Raw genomic sequence first — 20,590 nt, 5'->3', positions numbered from 1 at the left:
ATACTTCGAAAAAAAAGGTTTTAAAAAAATGAGCTTTAATCCTTGCCCCATCAAAAGCTTTGAACTGTAGCATGTTACTGCCATATAATTTGGAATTGCGTTCTTTACAGGTGGCCATGAAGCATCCATCTGCAGTCACTGCCTGCAATCTGGATCTGGAAAACCTCATCACTGACTCCAACCGCAGTATTGCTACCCTTGCCATCACCACCCTGCTGAAGACAGGCAGTGAGAGCAGTGTAGACAGACTCATGAAACAGATCTCTTCCTTCGTGTCAGAAATATCAGATGAGTTTAAGGTGTGGCATTGGAGGCCTCTGCTCTTTCCACCTGCAGGTTTTTCTCCCATTCTTGTTACTATGAAGATTTTCCCATTAATCCTTCAATGATTTTGTCTGATAGAGCAAACCCAGCTTGAAATTCAGAAGGTGTAATCCTCTGCTTCCAAATTTAATATAGCATGTCATTTCATGCTACCACTCCAAGAAGGGATAAATGTCATTTTTGTGGGTTCCTGGCTCCTGTGGAGTATCTTGCAAAATGTTGTGCTGCCTTCTGCTTGCCTCTTTGGAGGGGAAGAGGGATTTTAACTGTTCTGATTGAGTCTATACCACTTCAGTGTGATCGTTAGGAAATAGTGTGAACCATAAGTTTCCACCTAATTTTTAAACTTTATAGTGACTAAACTCAGGTAATAACTTGGTTCAGGATGGTAGTTCACCTATACCCATTCCTTTTACGTTGTGGAGTTGCCTTGAAGAGTGTAGCATGTCTCTACAAAGTCAGTGTAGCAGTCAACATACAAAGTCAATGACAGCGGTCTTAAGTTCTTGTTGTTATGAGAAAAAGAAAAAAGTATTGGACAAGTTTTAAATTGCAAAGAGTTTTAATGACAAAATGTGACTAAGTTAGGATTAGGTCAGGATCATCACTGAACAGGAGGAGGGAGGGAAGGCCCTTGAATTTATGTAGTCTGTCCTAAATACAGTCCCTCTAACAGCCAGATCTTACAGCATGCTACACAGGGCTGTTAACACACTTATGCTGAGAGTCCACCACCTAATTGCATCCTTCTTGTATTTGAATTTAATCTATTGATGTGACAACTTGAGATAGTGAGAAGCCTGTCTTTTTCATGGAAAAATAAATGCACGTGACTAACATCCTTCTCTGTTGTTTTGCAGGTAGTGGTAGTACAGGCTATCAGTGCTTTGTGCCAGAAATACCCTCGGAAACACAGTGTCATGATGACTTTCCTCTCCAACATGCTCAGGGATGATGTATGTGTGAAACTTTCTTTGTGTAGTTATTGGCAGGTAGCTCTGATAGATAGTATGAAGGGTCTCTTCTGTCTTACGTCAGTGGGTACACAGTGGTGATGGGGCCTGACTGGTTACCTTGTCATTCTTGTTTATCTTGTAGGTCAGACCTGTCTGAAATGTGCTTATGAATTAGGGCTGGTACATCCAAAACTGATTTGAGGAGATACTCAGATGATATGCCTTTATGAGTCAGGGGGCTGGGAAGACCCTGCTAGGTTATCCAGCATGCTTTCTCTTTCTTCTTTATGTACAAATGCTTGTTTTTTCAATGGAAAGAAGTAATTGAAGCGTAAGGGGAGCTGACCAGCACTGTGGTCTGAGCTCTGCCTGCTGGGTCAGTGTCCTTGATTTTTCCTTTCCCAGGGTGGCTTTGAGTACAAGCGAGCCATTGTGGACTGTATAATCAGCATAATTGAGGAGAATCCTGAAAGTAAGGAATCGGGCTTGGCTCACCTCTGCGAGTTCATCGAAGACTGTGAACATACTGTCCTAGCCACAAAGATCCTGCATCTGCTGGGGAAAGAGGGACCAAGGACTCCATCCCCATCCAAGTATATCCGTTTCATATTCAACAGGGTGGTGCTGGAGAACGAGGCTGTGAGGGCTGGTAAGTTCAGCTCAAGTGCTTGACTGTTTCATGTACGAGCTGTGCAAGAAGCCTAGGGGCTGAAACTGGGTTTGGGCGTGGGAGGCAACGGTTACTTCACAGGCACTGTGAAGAGCTGGTTCTTCTATGCATCAGCTGTGAAGGTGATTTTTATCCTGCAGTGTGTTTGAACTCCCCGTATCTTAGCATCAGCCCTTGGTCCTTTGCTTCACGGAACAGAAGCAATATATTACTTCTAGTCCCTTCTTTGAATGTCCTCTAAAAGTCAAGAGGTAATACATGAGGAGGGGACACTGCTAGTTCCGTATTTAACATAATTGCCTAATATTTAACATAATTGCCTGCAATAGACTTACGTCTTTCTATGAAAATCTCCCACATATGAGATTAGGATTCTTCCTTGGCAGTGTGTTGCAGACTGATACTTCCTTCCTGCAGAGCCTTTACAACGAACCCTTTAGAGGGTTCAGCCTCTTTTCATATTGGGGACTTTGCACTGGAGGGATATCAGCATCAGTTTGACCTCCTGCATGTTAGGAGAAGTAATACTGCTGGGGGAGAGGAAGCAAATGAGCTCACAAATACGATGTGGTTCAGATTGTATTTTATTTTTGGTGACAGCTCTTTTGGTCGCAGTTTCCTAATTGTGACCTGGGAGCACATGAAGAGCATCCCTCAGAGAGCGTACACTGTATAGAAACTTTGTCACTGTAAAAGTATGGATTCTTCTTTAACCACCAGGGCCATAATACTTGTACTTCCTGATAGAGTTTTCTCTTCTTTCTGTATGTGGAATTTCTTCAAGCTGATGCTGAGCTGAAATTACATTGGTTTGGACAGGCAACTCTTAAGTGGTTGCTGAGGGGTTTCAGCTCCTTGCAGAGTTACTGGATGCAGTGTGGCCCTGGTCACCACTGGATGCATGTCAACCTTGTGTGTGAAAAACAGATTTATCTGGGAGTGTAAGCTACAGCTAATGGCAGAGGCACCAACAACTGGGATGAGCCATGGAGCTTGAACTGACCTTATCTGATAGAGTTCTCACAGAACAGGGCTGCAGAGCTGTTAGGCTGATCTTGTTGTGCTATTCCCTGACATGAAACTATTTCCATTTGAAAATATTGAAAATCTTTCCGTAGTATTAAAAGGTTTGTGTTGTGGGAGTGAAAACCTGTGTAAATTGGAACTTCTAGATTAAATTCAATGCACAGTGCTTTGAATCATGATTGTGAGAATGTGTTTATCTATTGCTTCAGCACCTCTGACATCTCCCTACTTTCTTTTCTAGCCGCTGTAAGTGCTCTAGCAAAGTTTGGTGCCCAGAATGAGAACCTTCTTCCAAGCATCTTAGTTCTGTTGCAGAGGTGAGTGTGTATAGCTGTGCACGTGCTGAGCTCATTGGTGATGCTGGGTAGTCTGGCTCCACAGAAGAAGCAGGGTCAAAGCAGGTCGGAACTTGCACTGGGGTTGCCCAACACACCAGTGGAGGAGCCAGGACATGGCTGCCTTCCACCCTTCCTTCCTGGCTGGAGGGACAATAACACTGCTGGAGATAAGCAAATGAAAGATGTGATTAGTCATGAAAACTTCTAATAGTAATCTGGTCTGCAAACATTTCTCAGCGGGTAATAAATCTACAGTGCTTCAGTATATGTGTGTTTGTTTTGCATCCCTTGAAACAAGGAACTATATTTCCACATTACTAATAAGTAATATTTGTGTATGGCTGAGTAGTGATCACAGGTGTTCCCATTTCACAGGTTTGTGTTTCTTGTTAAGACCATTCAGCTTCCTTAAACTGTCTGTACAGTAAATGTAATGTTCTTCGTTTGTATAGCGTTACAGTGTAAGCTTATACCACGTCTGACTTCTGTGGTGAGAGGAATAATTCAAATTGTGAAGCACTTCATGCAGAAGGCAACCTCAATGTAGGTGCAAGTGAATTACAGCTGCAAGAAATTACTTGAGGAATGTGGGGAGGGAGGGAAGTTGCCACCAGGAGGAGAGAATCTCTCTTCATGAAACACATGCTATAATAGAAAAACTAGGTGAATACTTGAACACGCAGCCATTTTTTCCAGTCTGAAATAGAAAGCAGTTTTAACATGTTTATTTCTGTAATCTATTTCTTGTGGTTTTGTTCTATTGTGAAAGAGTGCTTTTTTAAAAAAAATAAAGCAGCCACATGGTGCCCATCAGAATTATTAGCCATAAAATGCAGCTGTATATGTTATAATCTAGCACGTGTACATGGTGTTAAGAATTCACATACACATCTCCTTTAATCTTAGTTTTCTGATGGAACACTTGCACATAAACTTCAACTACTGTGTTGTATGAACAAACACTTCTTGATTTCTGCACAATTGGAAAATCTGTTGAGGGAGCACAGACTGTCATTGCAGTATCAAGTCCAATCTTGTCAGTGTCATTTTTAGCTCTGTTCTCATGATGTCCTGAACTGGCTGACTGCTGTCCTCTTGTTCCTTGAAACAGGTGCATGATGGACAGCGATGATGAAGTTCGGGACAGAGCAACATTCTACTTGAATGTACTACAGCAGAGACAGATAGCACTGAATGCTGCCTATATTTTTAATGGTCAGTGATAGAAAGGAAAGAAGTCTGAGCTGTTACTTCACATTCTGTATTATGGGTGGGCTTCGTTGCTGTAAGAATAGTTTCCTGTAATGTAACTGGGGTCAAAATAGCTAGAAAGGTCAGAACTGTGTGTTTTTTCTGGCTCTAGCGCTTTCCTGCGAAGTACTTGTGCTAAATGAGAATGGCAGATTTAGCAAAATATGGAAAGGATTGTCTGAGAAATGGAGCAGGAGTATGGGTTGGGCTTTTTCTCATCATTGCCTGTTCCCTCACTTGAGACAAGTTTCTTAACCTTTGTTTTGTCTTCTCCATTACAAAATGAGGATGGAATCATAGGACTGTTCAGGTTGGAAAAAACCTTTAAGATCAGAGTCCAGCCATCCATCGAGATCTTCCCACACTGCCTTCTTACAATCTCCTGTAGAATAGCCAAGAAGGACAAAGCTTTCGTTAAAGAATTTGAAAAACAAATGCTCTTACAGCCTTAGAATTGTGACAGCTTCTATGAAACAGCTCTGTCAAAACTTGTTGCCCGAGTTGATTATTAAAATGTTTTATGGCCTGTAGTCAACTAGTTCAAGTTCATGAGGGCAGGGTATTTAGCATATTGCGCAATTACTTTCCTGGAGTGAACTATTTGGACTGCAGTACCCTCTGGAACAGCAACTTCAGAGCAGTTTATTTTTATTCTATCCAGTATCTTGAAGTTCATAGGGTGTGTGTGTTTACTGAGAAATGAAAGTAGCTTTTAATTAGCCAAAGTCCAAACTGCATCTATATCTAGCTGTAAACTCTAGTTTACTCACAAGAGTTTTTCTCTTCAGCCTGAACCAATGGACACGCTACAGAGAAGAGCTCTTTAACTAACCTTACTTGTTTGTGTCTTAAGAGGGAGGTAACTGAAACACAGATACAGTTTTTCAGACTCTGACATCTTACTGCTTTTGGTGCAGTGGGCAATCCAAAATTTACACTGCTCATTTTTGAACCCTGTATTATAGTGCCTGTAGGCCTCTGACAGTTCTGCTATTAAAACTGAATCTTTCTGCATGTGCTTCTGCTTTGCAGGGTTGACTGTCTCTGTTCCTGGGATGGAGAAAGCCCTGCACCAATATACGCTGGAGCCTTCTGACAAACCTTTTGATCTGAAAACAGTTCCACTGGCTACTGCACCAATCTTTGAACAGAAAGCAGGTAACACTTGGGCTCCATTTCAATAGGCTGTAGGCAAGAGTGTAAGCATTCAGGTTGCCATAATGATACTTGATGTCACTAAACTGGCTGCCATCCTGGTAGGGCCAGGGCAAGCACAGAGGTGGCTCAGCTGAATGCTGTGCAGGTTACAGTGTATGTACGTACAGGCTTTGCAGAACCAAGCCTGCCTGATCTTCGCAGGTAAAGGAAGACAGTGCTTCTGCCAAAGTATTAGGGGTTGGCAAGAATGTTCTTTATTCTGCTCACTTCTTACCAGAGGGGAGTTTGTACATAATCTACATATGTACATTGTACATACATATATGTATAATTCATTAGTTCATGAAAGTTTGAAAAAAGTACATTCCAGAAGTGCTTAGTCACTTCACTGGCTTTCTTCCATGTTCTTGCACAATTCTTGCATTTTTACTTTGCACAATTTTTTAAGAAAAGGTTGGGGTTCATGCCTCATTCTCATCTTCCAGCTTTTTTTCTGGCTATTTTGGAATGAAGTGTGGTTTCTTCGTCATTACTCAAATATCTCTCCTCTTCTCTTCTTACAATACAATATTGCGTCATGGAAAAGGTATTTCAGCATGTGTGTGTGAGGAACAAGACTGGCCATGGTTTGCAGCAGACTGTGTGAAATACTGCAGGTTCAGGAATTTTTAGTTGTGATATAATGGCATTTAAAACTCCTGCATGGTGTAGCTGATAGCACAATGTCTTTGCTTTTTTTCTTCACAGAGATTGCCCTAGTGACCAGCAAGCCTGAAAAAGTTGCTCCTTCACGCCAGGATATATTTCAAGGTATGAGAGAAGATCAATGGGTCTCCAGCACTTGAAGTGTTTGGAGGATTGCCACAGGTCAGGTGGGAGCAATGAATGAGCCTGTCACTAAATATCTGTTGCCTTCTTTTCCTTTCTGCACAGAACAACTAGCAGCCATTCCGGAGTTTAAGAGCTTGGGTCCATTATTCAAGTCTTCAGAACCAGTGCAGCTCACTGAAGCAGAAACTGAGTATTTTGTTCGTTGCATTAAACACGTGTTCACAAATCACATTGTATTCCAGGTAAGAGAAGTTACGTGCTTTTGCCAGGGTGCAATAGGACTTGGCCCTTAATGATGCCTAGGTGTAGCATGAACGGTGTTGTCACTGTGCCCTGGAGAAGACAGCTTCTCTCTTAAGGGGGTTGCAAGGCAGAGTTAAGAGGATGTGTGCTGCTTGCCTCTGATCAAAAAAAGGATGGAGTTAAGATCCCATCTGTTAAAGAATTCTAGGAAAATTGGAGAGAAAAGCTATTTAGTGAGAACAGTATGCTTGATCAAATATGCTTGACATCTGTTGTATGCTGTGCAGTATCGTAGCTGATTTGGGGAAAAACTGTTTTTTAGGAATGTTTCTTCTATGTTCAAGTTATTTTCAATTTATTCTTCTGCAGTTTGATTGCACAAACACGCTAAATGATCAGCTTTTAGAGAGAGTCACCGTGCAGATGGAGCCATCAGATGCTTATGACGTGATCTGTTGCATCCCAGCGCCCAGCCTGGCTTACAACCAGCCAGGCATGTGTTACACCCTTGTCCAGATTCCCCAGGATGACCCCACTGCAGGTACCCATTGGGAGGGAGTAGTTCTGCATGACAAATCCCTCAAATGACGTTTTTGGAGAACACATAATAAAATGTTTAGGGTGTGGGATTTGGTGAGTGCATACTGAGATTCCAGCACTTCTTTCTCATGTGTTACATGTGCTGGCTTTTATTTAGAACCTGTGTTTGTGCAAAATACTTTTTACAAAATTGTATACATACTTCTTAAACAGTGGTATTGGATGAATAGAAATGGGATGTTAAAGAGGATTGTAGAACATGAAGGTAATAGAGGAAACTGAATTTACTACCTTGAGTCAATGAAAGGAGCACATTGGAAAACATGGGTGTTTGTTGGTAGTATTCAAGAACAGAATCAGTGAAAGGAAAATGCAAATAGGAAAAAAAAAAAAGGAAAATGCAAATAGGAAAAAAAAAAAGGAAAATGCAAATAGGAAAAAAAAAAAGGAAAATGCAAATAGGAAAAAAAAAAAGGAAAATGCAAATAGGAAAAAAAAAAGGAAAATGCAAATAGGAAAAAAAAAAAAGGAAAATGCAAATAGGAAAAAAAAAAAGGAAAATGCAAATAGAAAGAAATACTAGTAGTTTGGGCTTCTACATATTTAACTAATGCAATTTTTCCTTTCTTTAGAGAATTAGAAACTACTATGAAATGTAGGAATGAGAGATTTTCTTGGGCATAAAACTTCCCTTTCTTACTTTTATTATTCACACTTAAAAGAAACTCCAGTGGATTTGCAGTTAGTTAATGTGACTCAGCTCATTAGCAGGGTGGATTTCTTGGTTATTGCTTTAACACCAAGGAAGATTAGAACTAGTCTGAGTTCCCAGAACTGTGGTTTTGGATCATACTCCACTTGTTGGAAACCCTTGCTGGGTTTTCCCTGGTAGCTAGTGCTGACTGGGTCTCACCACAGCACTCTGCGAGTCAGTGGGCCTCTGCTTGTTACTCTATGGCACTGGCATACTCATCTCCTGAGATCCTCCTTCAGCCTTCATCTTAAAAGTTGGGGGAGGATGGGGGGGGGGGGGGGGGGGGGGGCGCTAGGGAATTTAATACGAAATTGAAAAGTGCTCTGACCATAGCCATGCATTTATCTTTTGGGGCAAAGCTGGCATACATTGATTCCAGTCTCTTTTTGGGAAGCGAGGGCTCAAGCAGAAGAAACTGCATGACTAACCTATATAGGCTTTTTTTGTCCTCCCCAGTTGCTTGTACTTTCAGTTGCACTATGAAGTTCACTGTTCGAGACTGTGACCCAAGCACGGGTGTGCCAGAAGATGATGGCTATGACGATGAATATGTAGTAAGTTCAGGACTTGATTGTTTTCTCCTTGTTGCTAATTCTGAACACACATGGCCATTGGGCTGACCATTTCCTTTCAGATCTGAAGCCAGTAGGAGAGAAGGGCAGGCCTGCCTGAAGCACCATTTCCAACATGCTGTAGCTTGTAACTTTAGATCCTTCCCCAAAACCTTGCTTCTGCCAAAAGTTAGTTCAGCTTTAGTGCCCTATGGAGATGGGATTTGTGGGGACAGACAGGAAGGAAGGAATAACTTTCACTGTCTAGTTTTGGAACTGTGGCCCAGGCATTTGCACCTGTTTATTGTGTTCGTGTTATCAGTCATGGAAATAAAAGTCAGATCTCAGGAAAGTGCCTGTCTTTTGGGCTTGGAGGGTTCTGGGTTCTGAGCAAGTATCTCTCCTCAGATGCCCAGTAAGGGCTAGAATGGGCTTTTTCACTTACAAAGCAATTGCCTCATTTTCTGCTAGCCTGTAGTTTCACAGATGTTTCTCTGTAAATGTTTTTAAGCTTTACAGATGACCACCATAAATACTATTTTTCCTCTCTGTCTTTTAGATACTATTATTATGTACTTCTCCTGAAATTAAAGCATGACAGAGTTGTCTTGGCAAAATGCTGCTGTCTGTCTGTCTTTTCCCCTTCTAAGATTAGGATCATTTCTGTAACTGGCAGCTGAAAATCTCCTTTGCTCTTCTATCAGTTGGAAGATTTGGAGGTTACTGTGTCTGATCATATTCAGAAGGTTTTAAAGCCTAACTTCGCAGCTGCGTGGGAAGAAGTGGGAGATGACTTCGAGAAAGAAGAAACCTTTGCACTTAGTTCGATTAAAACCCTTGATGGTGAGATGATCTTTCCTCCTTTATTGGTGACCCACATAGTAATCCTGGTAAATCTGCCGTGCTGGGGATATTCAGTGTGGTAGGAGGAGAATTTGGTGCCTTCTGCCATGACATTATGTCCCAGCAATAAGGCTTTGTCTTGCAAAGTTGGGATTATAGTGAGTGGAAGCTTGGCAGTGTTGTCTTGCTTGAGGCTGGTTGAAGGGAGGGGTGCATTCCTAGGCTGTTAAGACAGCAAAAGGGACATGGTTGCAACCCCACCAGGACACCTACCTTGCCAAGATAATGAATAGAAATGGTTAAGTCACATGGGTGCTTAGAGAATATTCTTTAATTGCAAACTAGTTCTCACAGAAAGCTTGGCACCAATCTTGAGGTAATGTTCTTCTTCAATCTCTGAACGCAGAAGCTGTCAATAACATCATCAAATTCTTGGGCATGCAGCCCTGTGAGAGATCAGATAAAGTGCCAGAGAACAAAAATTCTCACACGCTCTACTTAGCTGGTAAGTATTTGTACTATTGAACTCTGTTTCCATGTCCCCACAGATTTTTACAAAATGAAGGGAAATAGGTTGGAAGATACTGCTTTTATTTCAAGAGGGTTTTTTTTTTTTTTTTCTCTGTAGAAAGCCAAAGTCAACCGGTGAGTTGAATGTAGCTAGTGCTAACTTGGAGCCCACTGTAACTGGTGTACTTGGGCTAGGCTCAGTCTCTTGGAGTGGAGCTACTCTATCCCAGCTGAAACCAGGACAGAACAGTAGTGAATCCTTTGAATGAAGAACTTCCAGAGCAGACACCTAACAAAACTCCTTGCTTGAGGTTGTCTCAGAATGGGGTTCCTAGGACCATTTTGTTTCCAAGTTTCTGTCCCAAAGACACACCCTGAATCGGCCTGCAGCCCCCATGGCTGCTGCTTTTGTGATTGTGGTCCAGGCTTACAGTTTTGTGCAGTCTCTGGAAGTGCTCTACAAAACTTTGTTGCAGTTATTAAAACAAAACTGCAATGTACATGACAGAAGATCAATCTTGATTTATTTCAGAGGCAAAATTGGTAACTCCAGGTCTGTGTGTGTAGTGATGTTGAAGTGAGAGTGGAGGTGGCTCATCCTGCAGTCCGAGTTGCCTCCAGGAGCACCACTTCCAAATCATCTTGTAGTAGCATAGGACAACTATTCCTCCTTTAACAGCAAGGGCACTGAGCCAATGGACTGTGCCTTCATAGCACAATAATAGTATGTGTTGCCTTCTCAAACCAGAAGTGAGCTTTTCAGCTGCCCACCTCCTGGTTTCTACCTGTTTAAATTGGCCTAGCCCTCCGGCAGCACGTGCTGACTCCTCAAGAGCTGTGGGGATTTTGGGGTTTTGGGTTTTTTGTGACTTCCCCCCACTCCCATCTCTCAGCAACTGGCCATAAGACTCAATCTGTCTTGCTTTCACCAGGTTGTTGCCTCCAGGGTTAGGACTAGATCACTGAGCCTTCTTAAAGTAATCTCTCAAATGTTGCTTTGTCCCCAGGTGTATACAGAGGTGGTTGTGATGTGCTGGTAAGGTCCAGGCTTGCGCTCGGAGATGGTGTGACCATGCAGGTGACTGTTAGGAGCAAGGAAGAAACGCCTGTAGATGTCATCCTGGCTTCTGTAGGCTGAGTGTTACAGCACATCAGCTGTGGTGTGGAAACCTTTGCAAGCACCAGTTGGGTATTCATGGGATATCAAGCAGCCTGTCTGTCCTTCTGCATGTAGTTTTTATTCCTTAATTTGGTAAATATTTTGTATGATGTTACAGTAGTGACAATAGTGGCTGGCTGGTACTGAGCCTTTCCCCTGTCCTCTCCCTTGTTGTCACTTACACATTCCCATCTAACTTATTGCATCTCAGCCCACGTGCAGTAAATCAGGAAAGATAAAAGGTGCAGGTGGTAAGAAAATGGAATCAGACTTTTGTCAAAACTGATTTTTATTAACAGAAAATAAACACTGGTTCAAGTGGTGGAATTCATACGAATTACTATTAATAAAATAGAAATTTCTTGTTCTAATCCTGTCTGCTTCAGTACAGAAAAAGTAGCCAATAATGGCTGTTTATTCAGCAGAAGCCCCTTATTCCTAAAGGGATGCTGTTAAGGAGTTAAAAACCACACAAAACCTGCAGAGTCTGCCAGCCTGCAAATTTACAGTTATCTTCATGATTGTCTCCTCTGTTCCACACAGAAAAATCAATGTACAGAGAGAGAGATTAAACTTCACGGGTCAAGGCATATTCAGTTCTCTGAGCCTTATGTCAGATAATACCAAACAACAGCACAGCCTTTTCCTGGGCTCAAAGATGTGAAACACCCTGTGTCAAAAGTTGGGAAGAGAGGAGGAAAGAGGGACCTTGTGGTGACTTCTTGTGAATTAAGTTCTGCATCTCTCTCCTGATGAACTGCTGTTTCTTTAGTTACCAAGTCAGGGTGAGGAAGGAAGGAATACTTGGATTCTAATTTAAACACCTGTCCCAGATCCCTGTGGCTCAAATAGCTATTGCTCAGAAGAACGTCTTGGCTTCTGCTAGTACCAGTATTGCATATTCATCTTGCTCTAGTGAAACAGGTATGAGCCTGCCCTGGTAGAACTGCATGCTACAGCCACGCTTCTGCGAAGCTCCTGAGATAGTCCCAGGGGTGTAGTGTCAATGGGTGGCTCTGCTTGTTGAACTGAAAATCAGAGAAACAAGGAATGTGGTAAAAACTTGAGGTTCAGAGCTTCGCTTCGGGTAACTGGCCATTAAAGAGAGGTTACTGAAAACATAATTACAGTGCTTAAATGCCCCTTTATGTGTGCAGAGAGCATCATTGCCTATACTTTGGGGGATTACAGATCCAGCTTGCCTGCTATACTTAGTGTAAGCAAACTCAGTTTCAGATTCTTCAGTGCTGACAAGCTGGCCAAGTATTGTTAACACTTAGCAGAGGGATATAATTTAAACTGCATGCACACACCTCAAAACCCGACTGGCATCCATCTTGGGAATATATGCATCAACGCTTGGCTGCTAGTGGTCCTGTCTACCTGTGCCATGCAGCATAGCTTAGCAGTGAAGGCAAGTAAGGACTGAGACTGACATGTGTGCTCCACCTCCTGTCAGGTGCCCCAGTTCTCCCTTGAGCCCTCGTGGCTCCTAATAGAGGGATAAGCCAGTCAAGAATCAAGGTGAGCGCAGAGCAGGAGGAGCTGTCCACATCCTCTAACTCTACTCAGGCTGGCAGTTTTGTCCAAACCTCCCTGCAAGCTTCTCTTCTGGTGCTCAAAGGATTTAACTGCATAAATGCAGCAGTTTGGCAGCCAAAGATGAGGGTGTTAGTGCAGATTGTTGGATCTGGAGATAAAAATCGAGGTTTCTTCCTGTCCCCAAAGCCTGACTTTTAAACAGAGCGAGAACTGAGCTGCAGCAGCTCAGAAGGAGTTGATGAAGTTCAGATATGCATTCAGGAAACCTGTTGGATCCTCCAGCTGTGGATAGTGGCTAATGTGGTCGTCCAGCACAGACACCGTGGACATGGGAAGCACCTTCCTGTTGGAAGAATGCAGCAAGGCTTAAGCGCAGGCAGCAGGCTCAGCCCACAGCCAGCCAGATGCTACTGGTGAGGAGGACAGTACCCTCTCGCAATTGGGATTCTGCCTGTAACACTGTTTTGGGACAGAAAACGTCCTCAGCAGCTACAGTTGACCACTCTTCAAAGTGCTGGATTTACTTCAGGTTTGTTTGGAGAAGACTATGTCTGTCAATAAATCCTACTTCTGTCTGATGTGGTTTTAAAATGCACTGTTGATTTGGCTAGGAATTGTGATTTGCCTAAAATGGGGAAGCAATTTCCAAACTGCAGAAGGCTCTGACTGAACCCCCTTGTTGTTGGGGTTACAGGTGGAATTTAAAACTAGCCTCCATGAAAAGGGAATTGAAGGAAAAGCCTGAGACAAAATCTCCCTTGAAATGAAACCCCAGGTGTATATTCCCCCTTTGTGGTGGGTGTTGTCTTACTTGTAAAGCTGAAGAAACTCTGGGTGTGGGTTCACAGGGTCCAGGGGCCCATAGATTAGATGCACTGCAAGACAGAAGCACAGACAGAGCTTTTATACCCAAGGACATCCCTAAATTAAGGCAAGGAGACCTGTTGCAGGCATCCCCTGCCCTTGCATGGAGCTTGTGAAGCTTTCAGCGGAGCACTAAGCACACCAGCTGCTAAAAGGCCTCGTTTCTCTGCCCTGGGGTCAAGTTAAGCCTCCAAACCTTCTCCAGCAAACACCAAGCCTTTTCTTGAGTGGTTGTAACTTCTCTTGAGCTTGAAACGCACCTTGCCTTCCCTGGGACGGTCACTGGAGGAACCGGAGGCTGTGAACCAGCCTCTAAAGGAAAGTTGTATCTGCTCAGTGGAATAAACTTTCTCTTGCCTTAGCAAGCTCATAGCTCTCTGCTGTAACAGCCTTAAACTGGAGCAGGGAGGCTTGTTTGTGATGCTACCCCCTGCACAAACTGAATTTGAGCCACATCATCCTCATCAGAATAAGGAGAGGCTCCAGCAGTTAGTGGAAGGAGCCAGCACCATGCTCTGGTGCTTGCAGGCTGGGGCTGGGGAGTGTGATCCCCAACATCCCAATGAGTAAATAAAGAAAACTGATCCTACTCACGTGGGACAGAGGTGGACATCAAAGCCCCAACCCAGCGGTCTCTGTGCTTCTTTCTCTGGTTTATGTACTGCAAAATACTGAAGAGAAACTTGTTGTTATGCAGTGGACGGTGCCTTGAGGTGCTGCACAGGCTGGAAATTGCTCTCGGGGCACTGTACGCTTGTGTAAGGAGACCGAGGTGGACTCTGCATCTCCCACGGACCTCCTCCTTGGGGCAGCAGCAACACATCAGTCTGTTGACTATCCCTGAGCTTAGAGACTTGCCTAAAGTGGGTTTTAATATTTAGACAGCAAATAGAAGTGCAAATGAGGTTGGGACACTGACTCCAGGTCTTGCCTCTGCCCTAAGTGCAGAGTGCAGTTTTAGAGTCCTGCTGGAGGATAACCCGAGTTCATTTAGGAAGGGATAAACAGCCTGCAGTCTGAGGAGATGGGAGGATCAGGTCTGAATCCTTCCCAGCTGAGATGGAAGCAAATGTGGGTCCTCTGCTCCCACTCAAATGCCGCTGGGTTGTAAAACTGGGTGAACGATTGTAACCTCTGTGCCAGACTGCACACTGAGTCACAGCGGGCTGCAGGCAGCCAGCAAACAAGTGCTGAAAGGCTGGCTACCTCCAAACCCCCTTAAGAAACTTCATGCTGCTTTGCTGGGGCAGCAGGGGAAAAAATGGATTTGCAATTGGATCTTGCAAAATGCTGGGGCAAAAATCAGTCTGCTGAAAGCCAATGCAGAGGCAGTGCAGTCTGAGCACTCCTGTGCATGGCTCACAGGCATCGCAGCAGCTCTGAAACCATTTCAGTACCCCACAGAAGAGTCAGTGCTGGACTACTGAGCATGGAGGAATGCAGGAGAAAAACTGCACTGTTTAGGTCTTGCAGTGAAAATCTGAACTGCTAACAGCTCCTCAGCCTGTCACCCCAACCGGCAACTCAGGGTGACTCTGCTTCAGCACAGCTCTCAGGAGCTGAGGGTCACAATTTAAACATCTGGTTCAAGTCTGGTTATAAAAAGCCTTTCAAGGATGGGAAGCTACACTAAATAAACATACCAGTACTCTGACATGTGACATTTAAGGGGCTGGAGATATTCTGGTACTGAGCTTCCCATCATGGCTGCACTGCTGACAAATGTGACAGTGCAAAAATTTGCCACAGCGGGGGGTGCCAAGTGAGCAATGCATCAGCCAGTGTATCCATTGTTGGGCTTGGGCAAGTATCCCTCGTTATAAGAAGCAATTAGCGAGCATCCTTTGGAGAGGCTGAGCTATTTGGTCCTTACTGTGATTTGGCTGGAAATTGTCCCCAGTGGGAGGAGAGAGGAGTTTGTATGGTGGGGGAGAAAGACACATGCAGGCCCTACTGAATGGGGACACTGAATTCACAACCACCAGCCTAGGGTCCTTCCAAAAGTCCCAAACTGAGAAAACCAGATCTAGCTCCAATTGTTAACAAAATCCCGTAAATTCAAGCCCCTAACTTCCAAAGAAGAAAAAACACCCCTGTTGTACATCTTGAGTGTTGTCCTTTTCCCACCATGGGCAGGCTGAGATCCTCCTGACTCCAGACTTCATTTACCTGCCTTGCATCATCCCAGCAAGAATCCCTGCTCCTACATCACATCCCAGCTCTGTTCTGAGGTGCAGTGATGATCCCAGACACCCAACAGAAGCAGCTGAAGGCTCTGGGGAGCCAGTGTCCAGGGGCCCAGCCAAACTCTGCTAACCTCTGAGCCACTGCACGGCTCTGTCTACAACCGAGGAACGCCGCAGCTGGAAAACTAAGCTCACACAGCAATTAACAGTGATGTACCTGTCAACAACGAGATTGCCATCGTTGGTCCGCACCACTGTCCACATGTCCCAGTACTCTGCTTGTGAAGGCTGCGTGTAGGGCCCAAATACCGCCCCAAGTCTGGAAAAAGAAAAAGAATTCAGAGCAGCACAGCAGCTGCCATCTTAGTGTACAACTTAAAAGATTAGCTGAGGGCAAAAAACAGTGAAGCAATTCCAGCTTCCATTGCAAAAGACATGGGTGCAAGCGCAGCACTACAAGTTGTCCCCCAAACATGCCCAGCATGGGACTTACCAGCCAGCCTACAGGGGTTTTTGGGGAAAAAAAGAGGATTTGCAACATTCTATACAAATATATATACATACATAACCGTATGTAGAGCGTGGTTAGGGTTTTCATTGCCTCTAACATGTTCAAGTCCAATACTCATGGGAGAGAAGGATTTCAGCATACAGTAAAAAGCCATGTGGTTTATTATTAGGCTGAAGTGCTTTGCCAGCCCACAGAGGGAATGGCCCAGAACATCAAGGTCATTCAAATCCAGGGGCAGATCTCTCCTAGGACAGTGCCGGGGGATCTGCTCACCTGCCAAACACCCGCTACGCTAATCCCTACATTGGCCCCCTGTGCTTGGCTCACATACCCCATATGGACTGTGCCCAGCAGCGTAGAGACACAACTCACCCTCTGGAGAAGAGGAAGAAGTTCATCAGCCGCGTGATGACAGGGGACAGCAAACCCCCATCCTTGAGGATCTTGGGAAGAAGGGAAAAAGGGGACAGCACTACTCAGTATCATAGAGATGGATAAATCCTGCCTCCTCAGAGGGCTCTTCCCCTGGCTCCCCATATTACAGCAGTTTCCCAGCTCAGCCCTGACCCTCAAGATGCACATGAGCTGCCGGTGGTGAGACATCAGCGCTTCAAGGGGGGATTATAGGACATTCAGATGCCACAAGCCACATCCTGGCAGCCCGCTTCTCCCCACTGCCTCTAACAATGTCTGCAAGCAACTCAGCTGCCACTACCGAAGCAGGAAAAGCAGCAGGCTTCTGAGCCAGATAAAACCCCAAACTCACAGAGTCAGACTTCTGCTTGAGGGGAAAGGGGGCAGCAGCTCACCTTCTGGATGAACCGGGGGTAGTGTGTTTCAGGAAAAATCCCTGGAAGGATGAAAAAGAACAGAGTTGTAATGCTATAAGTGTTTTGCTCTTCATCTCCCAGTCTCTCTTCATGATGCTATGAAAGGTGGCACAGGCAGCCCTGAGGAGTGACACTCCCAGTTAATTACAGCACCTTAATTGCAATTCACTTGGGGTTTCGATGGTACTTTCCCTCAGGTGATGGAGATGGGAAGGCCATCCCGTCCCATGGTTCCCCATCCCTCCCAGCCCACCCATCCCACCATGCTAGGCAAAACTTACCTCCATTGGATAAACAGAGGCTGTTGATCAAGATGCTTCCAGTTTTATTGTGCTCATACCTGGGGACAGAAGAGAAGGTGAAACACAAGTAGACCTCTCCAGGCTCCAAAAAGTGACCGACCAGCAGGTCAAATTAACAGTGTCACACCATCTCTGCTCCCCTGCTGTCCCAGCCTTGATAAGAAGGTGCTCAGAAGGGACGTTAAACATCCTAGAAGCTGGGATTTGACAGATCGAAGCCTCAGATCTGCCCACTGTAGATGTGCCCTGAGACCACTTGGCCTTCATTACAGCCGTAGGTATAGGGAAAAGGGGGTTCTGCACTACGTCCTTCCACTTATCTGCTGGAAATCGTCTTGACAGGGACAACAAAGAGCAGCCAGAGCATCGGTGGTTGCAGTGACCTGTGCAGCAGCTCCTGTGCGACTGTATCCCCGTAATCATGGGAGAGGAGATTAATTCTCTGGTGGCGGAGGCCAAGGTGATGCACCAGCCCCTCCACGATACTGGCTTGCTCGAAGATGGAGTAGCGGTGGGGCCTCTGCGAAGCAAAGCGATAGAGGAACTGCAGTGAGAGCCTGACCCACCATGAGCCCACAAACTCCAGAATAAACACCCAAATGGAGGAATACAGGGTGGAGACCAGCATTTTGTGTCCCCAGACAGAGCAGCTGGAATGTCCTGGGCCAGCAGCTATGCCCACAAGCCCATGGAAGCACTGCCCATTGCCCCAGAGGGGTCAAGGTGCACTTTGGAGTCACATCAAACCCAAGTCAAGGCAAGATGGTGACAGAGCTGACCTCCACCACAAACCTTGCCCATCCCTTCCACTATTACAATGCTTATTCCTTTTTCAGATGTATATAGGAATTGAAACTGGACTGCAAATGCTAATTTTCCAGGAGTGTTGGCGTGGCAGAATGACCTCTGGGCCAAAAGCAACTGCATAAATCCTCCTCCCAGGCTACTTACAGGCTTGTCACTGAAACCAAATCCTACAAAATCCAAAGCAATCACCCGGTGAAACCGCTGGGTCAGCCCTTCCCAGACCTGGAAAGAGGAGAAATGCATTAACAAAACAGGTGACAGGAGCACAAAGAGGAAAAGTCTGTGGCGATGCACAGCTGTGGATGGCCACACTTCCCTCTGCCCCCCAAGACAGCACCTTCCAGCTCCAAGAAAACTGCAGATTGAAATGTCCCAGTAACAGCAAGACAATCGCCCCCCCCACCTCCACCCCGAAAAAGCCAAGAAATAGCTGTGGATCCTTTCCTCCCACTTCGGGCTGGAGTGTGGGAAACGGTGACACGAAGAATGCTTGGCTCCCATGCAGGGTGTTGGGAGAGGAACAGGGCTGATACCCCAGAGCACAGTGCTACCTCCAGCAGGAACTCCTCTGGAGCGTGGCCCACCCCAGGCCAAACCACTGCCCACATCTGCTCGTTCCTGGGAGGGAGAAACCACGGAGTTTGCTGTCGGCATCCAAGCCCACCGCGCACTGGCTCCCCTCACCTTGTACCAGTCATAGCTGGAGGTTGGGAAGCCGTGCAGGAGGAGGACGATGTCAGAGCTGCCAATGGCGCCAGTTGAGTCTGGGGAGGGAATGGGGCACCTCAGGATCAGCTTCTTCCCCTACAGTCTCCTCTCCTATGAGGCAGGCGTTGCCGTTCACCCCCACTGGGAGCCCAACCAGTGTTACCCCTCCCCCTGCTCCCCCAAAACCAAGCGTGGGTTTGACTCGCACTGCAGCCTCCCAGTGCCAGCACAGCCTCAGACACCCAACCAGACAAGCCACCGCGGCCACTGGCACCAGTGACCTGATGTAAACCAGGGCTTTACTTAGCACAAGTTAATTGCAGCTGCCTCTCAGTTGCTACGATGGGTAACAACTGCTCCAGCAAAAAGGTTTTTCAGTACCTTTTCCTTGCTGCAACCCATCAGAAGCTCTTGAGATCATTCCCTGCCAACACCAAGGTCTTGCCACTGTTGCATGAGAACCAGCCATCATGGCTTCACCCAATTAAAATGTTTTGCTAACAGCCACACTGTGCCTGGATCCATGCAGTGGCTCCCCTTAAAGCCGTTATATTTTGGGAGGGATTTGCCATCACCTCGCCTGGCCTCGGGGACATCCCCAGGGCCACCAAGGGAAGCAGAGCCACCAGCCCTGCTCCCCACTGGGTCAGACGAGGTGTCCCCAGTACTCGGCACAGCCCCATCACCTCTGTAGAAGATGTTCTGGTCCTTGTAGGTGAAGTAGCCTCCAGACGACCTCCAGGAGAGGAGAGCCGGGGAGAGCTTGGGAGGCGGGATGTGCAGATAGACGGCAAGGAGGGGCACGCTCAGCAGCCCCACCTGCACCCACCACTCCTTCATCCTGCAGAAGAGAGTGAGGCACCTGTCTGCTGGGATTTGTCCCATAACTCCCACATCCCCCTGACCCCTGCCACATCCTCATGGCCCCCATGTTCCCATTACCCACCTCCAAGACCCCAAAATTCCCATAACCTGCATATCCCAGGGGTGGCAGGACTACGACAAGTGGTCTCTGCAGCAAAGGTTAGGGGTCTGAAGGGGGGACATGGGCCCCATTTGGGGTCTGGGGGATGCATGTGGCCCCCATAAAAGGGGTATGAGGAGGAGACTGGCCCCATAGGGGGTCTGAGGGAGGACGTGGACCCCACTGGGGGTCTGGGGAGGGCGGTGGGTCCCATAGAGGATCTGAGGGGGAGATGTGGGCCCCACAGAGTGTCTGAGGGGGCACATGGGCCCCACTAGGGGTCTGAGGGGGACATGGCCCCCATGGGAGGCTGAGGGGTATGCGGCCCCAACCTGGGGCTGGAGGTCAAAGGGAAGTCGAAGGTCGGGCAGGGACACCAAAGCCCCGCCTCCGGCCCGCACCCCAATAAACCCCGCCCCCATCGCGCCAATGCCACGCCCCCTCCCAAGCCACGCCTCCCTCGAGCCCAGCCTCCCCCCAGCAGGCCCCGCCCCTCGGGGCAGCACTTGCTCCCCGCAGGCCACGACCCCCCCGCCGCGCGTCCCCTCCCCTGAGGCGGGCAGGCCCCGCCCCCAGAGGCGGTGGGCGGAGCCTCCACACCTGGCGGGGCCGCGGGGCGGCGGGACCGCGCGCGCCTCACCTGGCTCAGGTGCCTCGGCCGCGCGCCGGCATGGCGCTCCGAAGGCGGGGCCAGCGCCCCGCCCCGCGCATGCGCCGCCCGC

General features: G+C 46.5%; 2 protein-coding genes and 1 long non-coding RNA gene across 5 annotated transcripts in view; 2 read left to right on the top strand and 1 right to left on the bottom strand.

The window, feature by feature from the left end:
- Positions 1 to 11,525, top strand: part of COPG2 (COPI coat complex subunit gamma 2) — a 24,433-nt gene extending 12,908 nt beyond the window's left edge. The window contains exons 12-24 of the mRNA XM_005235330.4: positions 111 to 299; positions 1,185 to 1,280; positions 1,686 to 1,929; positions 3,218 to 3,293; positions 4,426 to 4,529; positions 5,598 to 5,723; positions 6,471 to 6,533; positions 6,657 to 6,796; positions 7,167 to 7,338; positions 8,548 to 8,645; positions 9,347 to 9,485; positions 9,892 to 9,990; positions 11,003 to 11,525. Coding sequence (XP_005235387.1) covers positions 111 to 299; positions 1,185 to 1,280; positions 1,686 to 1,929; positions 3,218 to 3,293; positions 4,426 to 4,529; positions 5,598 to 5,723; positions 6,471 to 6,533; positions 6,657 to 6,796; positions 7,167 to 7,338; positions 8,548 to 8,645; positions 9,347 to 9,485; positions 9,892 to 9,990; positions 11,003 to 11,133 — 1,677 coding nt within the window. The 3' untranslated portion in view covers positions 11,134 to 11,525. The remainder of the gene's footprint in view (positions 1 to 110; positions 300 to 1,184; positions 1,281 to 1,685; positions 1,930 to 3,217; positions 3,294 to 4,425; positions 4,530 to 5,597; positions 5,724 to 6,470; positions 6,534 to 6,656; positions 6,797 to 7,166; positions 7,339 to 8,547; positions 8,646 to 9,346; positions 9,486 to 9,891; positions 9,991 to 11,002) is intronic.
- MEST (mesoderm specific transcript) lies at positions 3,301 to 20,590 on the bottom strand. 3 transcript variants are annotated; one of them, XM_055808026.1, is made up of 12 exons: positions 20,509 to 20,590; positions 19,591 to 19,745; positions 18,881 to 18,960; positions 18,341 to 18,418; positions 17,773 to 17,909; positions 17,369 to 17,427; positions 17,067 to 17,107; positions 16,630 to 16,700; positions 15,964 to 16,065; positions 14,155 to 14,231; positions 13,508 to 13,571; positions 3,301 to 3,475 (listed from the first exon to the last, which is right to left on the bottom strand). In XM_055808026.1, exons 2-12 carry the CDS (start codon positions 19,742 to 19,744, stop codon positions 3,325 to 3,327), a joined length of 1,014 nt encoding a protein of 337 aa, XP_055664001.1. In that variant the 5' UTR covers position 19,745; positions 20,509 to 20,590; the 3' UTR covers positions 3,301 to 3,324. The 3 variants fall into 3 exon arrangements, with proteins under 3 accessions (XP_055664001.1, XP_055664002.1, XP_055664003.1); XM_055808027.1 differs by lacking the exon at positions 3,301 to 3,475 and adding an exon at positions 11,426 to 13,039; XM_055808028.1 differs by lacking the exon at positions 3,301 to 3,475 and adding an exon at positions 11,426 to 12,182.
- Positions 7,345 to 7,914, top strand: LOC129784732 (uncharacterized). The gene is made up of 2 exons (XR_008747766.1): positions 7,345 to 7,696; positions 7,867 to 7,914. It is a non-coding gene; the product is annotated as an uncharacterized LOC129784732 (long non-coding RNA).

The sequence above is a fragment of the Falco peregrinus genome, chromosome 6 (genome assembly GCF_023634155.1).
Source record: "Falco peregrinus isolate bFalPer1 chromosome 6, bFalPer1.pri, whole genome shotgun sequence".
NCBI classification, from domain to species: domain Eukaryota; kingdom Metazoa; phylum Chordata; class Aves; order Falconiformes; family Falconidae; genus Falco; species Falco peregrinus.
This window is presented reverse-complemented; position numbering and strand designations above follow the sequence as displayed.